This window comes from Gavia stellata, chromosome 3, assembly GCF_030936135.1.
Source record: "Gavia stellata isolate bGavSte3 chromosome 3, bGavSte3.hap2, whole genome shotgun sequence".
NCBI lineage: Eukaryota > Metazoa > Chordata > Aves > Gaviiformes > Gaviidae > Gavia > Gavia stellata.
Genome location: NC_082596.1, coordinates 12939928 through 12951795, shown reverse-complemented (window position 1 = coordinate 12951795; position 11868 = coordinate 12939928). Strand labels below are relative to the sequence as shown.

Below are 11868 nucleotides of genomic sequence, written 5' to 3'. Positions count from 1 at the left end.
TGTTCCTATGCAAAATGGGGTTAGTAACTAATTGGGGGAAACCTGGCAGAGAAAAAGCCACTTGAAGGTCTGCATCAAAGCCTATCTGAAACTTCACAAAAAGGGGCTGTTTCCCTTTTAAGATCTAACTGGCTTTTGATGTGGCCTTTGGTAACTAGGCAGCTGTACTGCAAAGGTAAATCACCTGTAATCATTCTCCTCTTCCTATTCAAGGACTCCTGTGTTCAAAAGGGGGTATTTTACTATAATTTTTCCTTTGACAGTTACTTCTGTGCAAGGATTATTGCCAGCTCAATAGCTGAGATGTGCAGAAAAGCGACTCTGGGGGAGGGAAGCCTCATCAGCTATTTCTTCCAATTTCCCAGCATGTTAAAAGCACTCTGAGGCACACAGAACAGCAGGGAAGTAGCATGAACACAAATCATAGGTTTTTCTCTTTTAATAGATCCTCTATGCATTCCCATGTAGGGAAAATGGCCTGGCAGAATCCCATTCTCCTCCCTTTCCTCCTCGCTCCTACCTGGAAGTTAACAGATAAGCCCTTTTCAGCAAAAACAGACAGCATTACCATGGTGCAAACAGATGACCCTGCCAAATCCAAGCAGCAGTGCTGTGCAAAGACAAGAAGGCACTCTGTCTTACTGCACTACTATCCTGCTCAGTGGCAACCTCTTCCCAACAGGAATGGCAGCTGTAGGTCCAATGCAGCAAATCTTACTCTTTGGATACATGTTTTCTAACCAGTGAATGGTCCCATTCAGCACACTTCATAATCCGTTGCAAAATAATCTATCTACTGTTAGATAATATCAATACTTACAGGTTTGGAAGGGCTTAAACACTCTAGGCAAAAGCATAAGGCCCTTTTCACAATCAAAGATACATAAATAAGACACTCTGATAAGCACAGTATCAAGAACAGAACACAAAATGGACACAAAACGCATCCGGTTTAAAGTCTCAAATAATTTTGGTATTTCACAGCAACTTAGTCTTTGCACACATACACAAAAGGAGCAACTCATGAGACCATGGACTAGCATTCATAGTTCCATCATTATTTAAGCCAGTTGCTTAGATACCGATGGACTACTGAGGTGAAGACTGTTAAACCAAAACTGTTTCCTCGCAGTTCTCTTCATGCTGCTGCAAGAGGCCTTACCTTGGCAACATCTACTTACAGGAGAGGTACTACATCAGCACTCCACACTCCCTGTTGCTACCCAAGGTCACCATTCTGAATGACATACCTGAGGCTCAAAGACTGCCCTGCTCAGATCCTAGTGACCACAATCTCTTCGGGGAGCAGGGGGGAAGGGGTGTGTGGGTGCGAGCTCACAGGTCTCTCTAGGTGGGGTTTGTTTTGATTGGGGGAGGCAGTCTTCCAAAACAAAACAAAAAACCCCTTCTGCATTTATCTTGGCTGGCTTTTAAATTCCAAAATTTGCCCAAAACCCTCTGTCCCCTCTTCCCCAATACCATTTTGAAGCAACACTGTGGATGTCAAGGGTCCTGAACATTGAGAACAAGGGTAAAAGCCTTAACAAACATTAAAGACTTTAACAGGAGCTTGAATTTGTTATGACAGCATTCACTGCAACCTGGAGTAGCTCTAGCTATTTTCTTAATATTTCAGGTTAAAAAATTCCAGAGGTATAAGACTCTCAAAGCAGGATGATAATTCCTCAATACTTTATTAAGGTCTTTAGTTTATATACTGCTGCTCTGTCAGCTTGTCAACAGACCATGTAAAACATCAGACAGAGAAGAGGGAAACATGTTGGCTAGAAGTGCGATAGACTCTCTGAACAACATTAATGAAGTGTTCTACTACACAATGCAATCAGAATAGAGTAAAATAACAGCCGACCTACACAGGTTGTCAATACGAGATGAGACCATCCTTCCAGTACAGATGTTTTACTCACAGCACTTCTTTATGCACAGACATCCACAAAAGGGACTGACCAAGGAGTGAGAAAAAGTGAAGAGCTCCAAAGTCCCAAAAGTTCAAAAAGGCTTAGTTTGTATACAAAACCTAAGTTAATTCCAGAAGTCCAAGTGCAAGTGGACTTCTGACTAATATTAATCACAAACGCCACCAATTTATCATGCAAACATTTTAATTGCGTAAATCGCTCTCTTCCAAACATGAAGAGACAGAAGTACCACCCCACACTGGTACCTCCTATGACAGTGACAAAGGACCACCTGCTTATACCTTAAATAATAAATTCCTGTTTTGTGTAACTGAGGCTGAATACCCACAGGATATTATTAACATTTCCCCTCCAGCATCTGGTCTAATAAAGAAACACAGAACAGCTTTGCTGCAGTATAAAAGTTTACAGAAAGTTCGACAATTTAATTAAAGACAATACAAAATATGTTGTCTGAATTCAAATAATTTATGTAAAAGTACATGAATGAGAAAATATTGGCGAGAAGATTTGGGTGACGATATTATCAGATGCAAGACCCTAGAGATAACAAAGTCGAAAATACATTTATATTTTAAGTTACAATAAAAATAGCATTTTAAAATAAACACAATTTCAGGTCTACCAGCCCTTTAACGTGAAAAATTCCTGTTAACACAGGACAAACTGATAGAATAAAAAAATGGAGCAATACTGAAGTCTCTGAATAAGCATGTAGTGTTTGTTTTTCCTTTTGTCAAGGAGGGAGAAGACAAAAGAAAACAAAGAGGAGTGTTTTGTTAGTGCTCTGTCTTCTCACAGTTAAGTGTTTTAAAAAGGGTGATCGAGCATCAGGGATTACTTTCATCCATATACACCAGAAAAACCCACCCTCCTTGTGAGGAGGCAGGGTACAGATCAGGCACAGATCTTCCCTTCCACATGAAGTAGCACCACATCCACACAAGAGTGGATCCTGCAAGCAAAGCAGGCTACCCATACTGTACTCAGGGTGGCAGCTTGGCCCCAACAAGCACTTTCTCTCAGCCTCCAGCAGAGCCACTATTCCTCTCAAATCAAGAGTTATTTCTTCACACTTGTCAAACACAAACCCCAGAAGTCACCTTCTTGATTATGGTATCAGACAACAGCCTGAAACACCCAAAATTGCTTACCATGTGTCACTTGCCCTCCACATTTTTGTGGTCAGCTAAATAGTTTAACAAGACAACACATGATTAATTTCTTTGAAGATATTTTAGTTAATTAATTCTTGATAAAAGCATTGGTTGCAGTACAATAGTTTGATATACAGCAACAAAATGTACTCAATTTACATGCACAAGCTATTTAACAATAGTACACGGTCTTTCCTTTTGCCATTATAAAATGAACACTACTATGACAGCTGACACAGCCTTCCATTTGTTCTCATAAGCTCTAAAACAGTGATGAAAACAGTGTTCCAGCTGGTACAACGGCAAAGAACAGAGGATTGGCCACTGCTGGAAGATTCCAATGAAGATGCCAGTATCATAATGGGAAACAGTGTTGGAATTACTGTAAAAACAACTACAAAAAAAGCTACGCAAAGTTGTTTTGATGTGTACTTCAGTTTAAAAAAAAGAACACATGGGAAATACTTACAGCTTTGCATAGAAACATACCAGAAACAAAAGTACATGCAGAGGAAGAAAAGTCAGAGTTTAAGCAAGACAAATGTGTGGATGACTAAAAAAACTGATCACTGAAGTACTGTAAACCAGCAGCCATCTGTTGGAGAAAGAGTGCATAGTTTTCTAGCAGGATTGTTTTTGCAGGGTTTTTTTTTGTGGTTGGAGGTTTTTTTGTTGTTTGTTGTTTTGTTTTTTTTTTTTTTTTTAAATAAAGCTTCCAACTTTGAAAAAGCAAGCCCAAACTCCTCTGCATTTGTGTTCTATGCCTTACTGAGACTTCTTTCAATTTTACAGTTTGGGCCAGATTCTCACGGTTTAATGTACAAAGCACAGTACATGCTACTAGGACCACTCACTGCAAGTTTTCAAAGTTTGCTTTTCAAAAAGCAGATACAACACTGTCACCTTCATTAAAGGTTGATGCCAAAGTTTCAGTACTGCTGTTAAAGGGCTTCTAGAAACAGAGAAGTCAGATTTATGACCAAAAGATAAGCAATGAGCTCTGTAAAACGTACACACTTTACAATAAGACTTTTCCTATAGCAAATAAAAGTCATCAGGGGACTTAATTCTTTTTTTTTTTAAACATTTCTTTCTAGGTTTCAAAAGTGCTAACAATTCCAGCAATAAAAATTTCAAAGTGCCCTGGCTGTGCCTCTCTTTTTAGTGTCTTTTCCCAATGGTATTCACACACTCTTCTCTAATCAACAGTTATCAGTTTAGCATTATGCTATTGGCAAGTCAGATCCTCAAATACTATGAATATTTGATAGTTGTAATCAATTTATTCATGACCATATAAAAAAGCACAGTTACATGTGACTGCACTGTCAGATTTATAATACACCAAGTAAGACTGCAAAAATAAAAGGCAAAAAAGGAAAAAGGCCTCAAGTCTCCTTTTTTGTGTTGTTTGGGTTTGGTTTTTTTTACTAATTGTCTCACAGAAAAAAAAAGCAGCAAAGGCTTTATCTTAAATACAAAGTTATAATCTGCAAATCAGGTCCTCTAATCCAGACTGATAGTACACTTCACTGTTTCACCTGAACCACCCATTACAAACTTGCAATGCCAGCACTCATTCATACCCTGAAGTATTCCCCGGCCTCATCCACTCAATCAACTAATCACACCTTATTTTAAAGCAGAACAATAAAAAACTTGTTTGTGGTTTTGAAACAGTTGGTCTGAATTCTTTAATACCACACTCAAAACTCAAGAAGACAAATTTAAGAATATCTCAACTCAGTTCTCAAAATACTCTTTACAAAGGAGAAGAGGCGGCATGAATATGGAAGTACAAAAGGTGTTAAAACACCACTAAAAAAATGGACTTGGTAAAGAGCCTACACTGGAAACACTTACCTTATCAAAGCATTAAAATTATCATCTCGGAAGACAATTCAGAGACACTTAGTCAGAATTGTGAAAAATGCAAACTAGACTGTTGTAGATCACTGAAATACCTAATCTAAAGGCTGTGCAAAACAATGGCTGGCAAGGGGGCAACCAGTTATCTTGCAAAGTGAGGGATTTCAAATTACTCATCACTGACCTCCTTAATAATCTGCATTGAAGGACCTGATGAACAGTAGTGAAATTTTTGTCATGCAATTACAACTGTTAAGCAACCAATATGCAACTCAAGAGTGATACTGTCATCCGTAGTGGACTATTAAAGTAATAATCCATTAAGGAATAAGTTCAAAGGGGAAAGTGGTAAACATCAGTTGCCATAAGTGAAAACACTTCAGAAATTTACAATTAAATAAAAAGTTAGATGACATCTTATAAAAATTACTGAACACAAAGCCACAATAAATTAGTGTTTCCATAAAACGACATGCTGAAGGTTTTGTTCCCAAGTCTATACATTTTTTACGGTCTGTTAATTCCTAAATATTGACAGCGTAATTGTATAATTGAGGTACAGTAGTTTACATCTGTATATGTCTTGTAAAAACGTTAATTTTTTTCTTCCAGTTTTTCTTCCTCATCTCCAAAGAACAACAAAGGAAACATTCCTAAAATGCAGCCAATGGTCACTCCAATAGCTTTACCCTAGAGAAAGGGGGAAAAAATTAAGTTTCTCACCGACCAGTTGTTACTCATTTGCTGTGTAGTACCAACACAACCAGGAAAACAGACCCTTTGTTCTAGTTTTTGGTTGGGAGCCACACTTTTCTTAGCATGCAGACTAGAAACACAGTCTATGGGAGAGAGACAGATATGACAAGGTTAGAAACAGTGTGTGCTATGATAAAAGACAATTCTGAATAAAGAGGAGAGGAATGACCCATGAAAAGCTGCAGAGGTGGTAAGGGAGGTGAGAGATTCAAAGGATTAGTAGGATGGCCAGGAAGACAGGGAACAAAAAAAAAAAACAACCAACCACATTTTAGGTGCAATTATAAACGTATCTGCTTGCATCTGGTAATGCAAATTATCATCAAGGTCAGGAACGAGGAATTCCTTGGAAACATGACAATTTGCAAAGGTACAAGGTGAAGACACAAAAAAAAAAAGATTGGAAAACATTTCACAATTGACCTAGATGTAAAAGTCAAGAGGAGAGGAGAGGAAAGTAGTAAGACAGGCGACATCCAAACCACATCACCAGCAGTAGGTGGACAGTGTTGAGAAACCTGAGACAGCAGGTAAAAAAGAAAAAAGATGCTAGCATACAGGCAAACATGCTCAGAAGTCTCTTCATAGAAAAGTGTTGTGAATGAACTGCAGTGCAATAACAGGCTTTTGCCAGACTCAGCTTCCACCGAGAAGACTTATGTTGGACAGACCAGAGGGCAGCCCGCTGACAACATGCCAGTTCTTCCCTGATCAATGCTTTGACCTATCACTGCTAAAAGCAGACTTTTTCCCCCCTAACTTTTCCTTTCTTCCCTTAAATCTGCAGAGATATTTTTCCCCATGATGGTTCATCCTGGCAAAGTGAAAGAAATACCCGTTTCTTATAACCTGTTTCTTTAATCAAAATAAACTAACACTCTCATTGCTGAAGTGGGACTGTTTCAAATGTTTAAATGTTAATTAAGTAATCATCTTGAAAATGAAATCTGCAAGATGAGTGTCCCTTAACTGTAAACCCAGGCAGTGAATATTACTCAAATGCTAAAAGTTTGCCCAGGGGACAGCTAATTTCATATCCAAGCTAATTACAGAATATTAGAAATGAATACATACTAGCACAAGTATATGAATAGCAAGCACTTGACAAAGAATGTATAGGAGTAAACTACTAAGGGGTCATAACTTTCAAATAAACTATCTTATCACAGTGGCCAGAGCTCAACCCAGGTATCTGCATAGCATACGTGAAGTCATTGCAGAGACTATCCATGTTACTAGTCACTTGTGGCTTGTTGCATACAAAAAACCACCCAAACCCAAAACAATCCAGTCTCATGATGCTCTCTGACATCGGCTCACAACTAAACCTTCCAGGAAATGTGCAATATGTTAGTGGTAGTTAAGTATTTAATGGCAAAAGTGACAAAAAGGATTTATCACGTATTAGTTTAAACAAAAAAAGCTCCACGCAAACAGTGCCTACCTACAGGATACTCACCAAGTGTGCACTGAGACGCGTTTGCCACATATCAGCTTGTTTGGGTGTCAGATCAGGGATTGACAGACCCAGTCGTGAAGCTAAAGCTTCTACATAACCTGCAAGACTGGAAGAACGAGAAAACAAGAACAAACGGTTTTGGATCTGACAATATCTTCTAGTGAGGATTTTGAAATATTTGAAGTGCTAAACTTAAGATGAATAGCTCTTCCTTCAGCATACTGATAAAAGCCATCAAGAAGTAAATATGGGAAAGTGTTCAGACTTCTGATAGTCACATTTTGCAATGTTAACTAATTTTCTCACTGATTTAATACGCAATATTTCCAGAAAAACTTTATGCAGTAAGACACAACTGGTGTGAATGTTACTGTATTTTTGCAGCGCTTGTAAGTAACATTTACTGGAGGAAAGCTTACACGCACACACACAAGTTAGTAATAAGCCTTGTTATTTGCGAAAAAAAAATTAGAGGGAAAGTGGGAAAAAGAGGCATAACAGACACCTTTACTTTCAGCAATTACTCAAATTTCCTTTAAAAAATGAAAAAGTCAGCTGTACCTGTTTATATCAGAAATAGGTATGCCTAGATCTCAAGACATTTCAGATACATAATTGTTTTGTCTGAGGAGAAGGAAATGTCTTCAGATCTAGGCATAACAATCTGAGGAGGTATATTAGGTATATTCTGTCACAACAACATATTATATCACAAAAAATATGTTTTTTACCATTCTGTATTTTAATGAACACACTTTTTGTAGAAGTTCTGATACTTCCTTAAAAGCAAGTATTACCTACAGACTATATTGAATCAGGTTAAATGCCAATCCCAATTTTGTAGTTTAAAATATATAATACTGTAATAGCAGGAGAGTTATTCTGTTTCAGAACTATGGCATTGCAGTTTTAACCTCAACAAGAACTACTTAATATTCCAACTTTTTCTTAGCAAGGACAGAATACATTTCTACAGTCATGTGGTTTACTGAAGCAAAATTCAAGAGCTAGGAAAATAAACAAAGCAATTTCAACAGTTTGTATATTTTAGTTCAGTAGCATCAATAGTTTTTGCAAGAAAAGAAAAAAATATTCTTAATACAAGTTCAGACATACCCCAGTCCAGCTAAATCTGAAACAAGGTTTCCCAAAGCTGCAGCTGGGGGGCAGGAAGAGGGAAGAGAAGGGGAGAAGAAGGCAAAGTATTATTTTAAGTACAAACAAAAACCAGCTCGCCTCCCTCCCACCCCTCAGTGACCCTCATTCTTCTCAGTATATATAGCATGAAAGACTGGAAGTAAGTTTCTTTTATTTTAGAGTTTTTCTTCCAACTTTATTATAGTTTGTAATAACAGCAGCGGACTAACAAGAGTGCAACTATTTTTCTCAACTTATATGAAGAAAACTTGATAAATACAAAAAGACAACACTGACACCTGGAAATAAATGTAACAACTTTTCAGATCAGAGTTAAAAACGGCCATGCGTGGTTGCCAGTTTCATACAGCTAATGCTGGACACCAAGCAAGGCCTTCCACTGCCTGAAGAGGCACAGGAGCGCTGGAAATAGAAGGAGCTGTTACTCACATATGTAGCTCTGATAAACATTTCAACATATCTGTGAACTGTGTCAGTTTAGGAATAAATACTGTACGTACAACTGAATAAAGTTACACACTTAAAATACATGATTTCACAGCAGATCCTACTGAGACAAGCTTGCTTGTAACTGCCTCTCATTGCCACAGAGGGCTGCAAATTTCCAAATTATTAACTTGTTCTGCTATATACATTTTCATTTCAACTGTATACATGCTTTTGAGCAATGCTGCACCTGCAGCTGGTGGATTCATGAGCAGTTTTTTTCCTCTGACATTGCAGAGGCACCAAAGCTGTGGAGCGCAGCTTATCGGTTTTGGCCCAGCGCAGGAGCAGGGTAGCTGCTGGGCCTCCCCGTGGTATCACACGGAGGCAGAGAAGCCACCAAGAACGTCGGCCAACACAGTAAAAGGACACCAACACTGATCTTCACTCAGCACTGCAAGCAAACAGCAACTCACAAATACATACATACACATAGGTAAGTATCAGACCCTAGGGAATTTAGGATTCTGTAACGGAACTGCTTTAAGTGACCCAGGATTTGAACTTTTAGATTAAAAACAACAACAAGTATTTCAAAAGCTCTTTGAACTGAAATTCCATTTCTGCTAATGGAACATGTCCTTGCTTCAACCATAGGTTGTTTCTGTATTAGCAAAGGCAGCTGCAAGACCAAGGAAGAGCCATTTCTAGCCCTGTGGCCCACTTTCAGCCTAAAATATAGGCATGTGCCAGATCAGTCTACACATATTACATTTTTATTACTTGCCTGCCATAGTTGAAATTCCTAGGACAACTCCAATTGACAATTCTATTTGGGTTCCCTGAAAAAAATAAGAGTTTGCTCATTATTTGAGGGATTTGGAGTTAAAATAGATGATATTGATTCAACTGGCAAAAGTATTGCTTACTGCTTTTTCATGTTAAAATTGGAAGGATAAACGGACATTACTTCTACTAGATCTGCACAACTCCTACCTTCCTGGCATACATACTTCCCCCTAGAAGAGCCTACTTCTGATATTCTAATATTGTTTCAATATGTTTCATAATCGCCACTTAATGGACAAAACTGTAGTCCCTATCTCTGCATACGATTTTCCCCACTGTAATTCTTAGCTGAATGTACTGCTCTGAATGCTAACTTCTACAAATACTGACCAAACAAACAAAAGGCAGTATCGTAGCTCCTTACTTTTTCAGTTGAAGAAACATAAAATCACACTGAACTGCATGATTAAACAGCAGCGTGTGGCCCAAGGATGAGAGACAACAGGAATGAATCAAAATCAGATGTGTTCCAGTTATAAGAAAATGTTTTCCGCTGTGAGGACAGCCAAGCGTTGTCCAGACAGGTTATGCAGTCTCTGCCCTTTTCAAGAACCACAGGATAAACTCATGAACAACTTGAGGTCTGACCTTACAGCTGACCCTGCTTTGAGCAGAAGGTTAGACTAGAGACCCTGAGAAGGTCCTGAGCAGGAGCAAGACTAGAGACTTACTGGATCTTGTGGTCCGTTTCCACCTGAATTATCCCATGATTAAGATCACGCTGTCAATGACAATGCAACACGAGGAACAGTATCTTTGGCCTTTATCCATCTTCCTGTTCCACTAGCCCATTTCATCTTCCAAATGAATAGGAAAATACCTTGCTTGTTACTCAGAAATGCCAGTCTACATCGGTAGAAACCAGCATCAGCACTAACGTCGCCTGCATCACTCAGAACAAAGGAACCTATTAGTAAAAACCCTGAAGACCTATTCTTCAATGCATTATGATCATATTATCATCAGTCAGTATAAAAAAATGTATTGACTACATGATCATAAATGTGTCTTGCAGCACAAGTTAAGAGAGGAAAAAATAAAGCAAGCCTCTTCTCAATTCAGTAAAATTAGTTACAATAAGGGCCTTCAGAAAGAACAATACTCCTTTGGATTCTGCAAAGGCTCAATAGAGCATGGACACTTTCTTTAAAAAAGAAAAATTAAAATAGAAATTAGTGAGTTAATACAGAGGGAACGGAGTCTTCCTGAAGCTCTCATTTACTCCTTGAGCAATACGAATCATGCTGACTTGATCAACAAATTAAATAATGAACTTACCGCAGCAATCATAATTGCGTTATCCAAAAATCCAAACCCTACAAAAGGTAATGCATTGTGGAAGAACACTAAAAGAAATAAGTAACAAAAAGAAAATAAATATTTGTAGGAGAGTTCACTAGTTCACATGAACAACTGAAATATCAGTCTAATACTGTCTTTAAGAGAAATAAAGACAACATACACAAAATCCCTTTCCTACTACTTCTGTTAGCAATCTTTTTATTTCTGCCAGGTTTGGTAAAACCCTTTGCTACACCGAAGTGTTACTAATGGCTTGTGAACCTGTTAAACCAACTTAGTCTTTGCAAATACTTGTACAATCTCGGATGGAAGCCACTTATGCCTACTAGTGCATAAGAGATATTTAAAACTACACAAACTTTGATACTATTTACAGTCTTTCCAACGATGTTGAAGTATCACTGAAGATTGCCAAACTGTCTCACCAGATTCCCTGCATTCTTCTCTTGCTCAAAATAAAGCCCTTTTCCCTGCAAGTCCCCCTCTATTCCTGTGCAAGAGTTCCATCTTCTCCACATATTCCTAAAGATTCCTATTTTAGGAGTATTGCCTGGAGCTAGGCAATTCTTATCCAAACTCCTTCAGCTAAATCTGCAAATGCTAAGGTGGTTTTCACTAGTGTGTCATACAGTGTTGATTACCTCACTATTTAACCCAAACTCCTGTATCTTGATTTTGTTTGGGGACTATGATGAGGACAAGTTAGACTTGAAGTTGCTCCTCAATACATTAATAAATCAAGTTCCACCTTCTGTTTCATGCTTTTTTTCTTTTCATTCCTGAAATTCCAAGTAAATTCTATTTGAAAATATTTTCTTTTGTCCTGTTCCATTTTCTCTCTCAAGTTTTAGTTTGTAGGCTTCTGATGGAGATGAGGTTGAATTTGCACAGCGTTGCCTCCAGCTGAGTCTCAAGGTGCAAGCATCATAAGACTAAACACAGCACCGAGGAC

The 11868-nt window shown here is 38.2% G+C and overlaps 1 protein-coding gene across 2 annotated transcripts in view; it reads right to left on the bottom strand.

Moving 5' to 3' along the window:
* Positions 1-1675: 1675 nt before the first annotated feature.
* Positions 1676-11868, bottom strand: part of TMEM65 (transmembrane protein 65) — a 34164-nt gene continuing 23971 nt past the window's right edge. For both annotated transcript variants that reach the window (XM_059836162.1, XM_059836163.1), the window contains 5 exons: positions 10893-10960; positions 9553-9607; positions 8298-8340; positions 7182-7287; positions 1676-5656 (listed from right to left, as the gene is read on the bottom strand). In XM_059836162.1, coding sequence (XP_059692145.1) covers positions 5561-5656; positions 7182-7287; positions 8298-8340; positions 9553-9607; positions 10893-10960 — 368 coding nt within the window. In that variant the 3' untranslated portion in view covers positions 1676-5560. The remainder of the gene's footprint in view (positions 5657-7181; positions 7288-8297; positions 8341-9552; positions 9608-10892; positions 10961-11868) is intronic.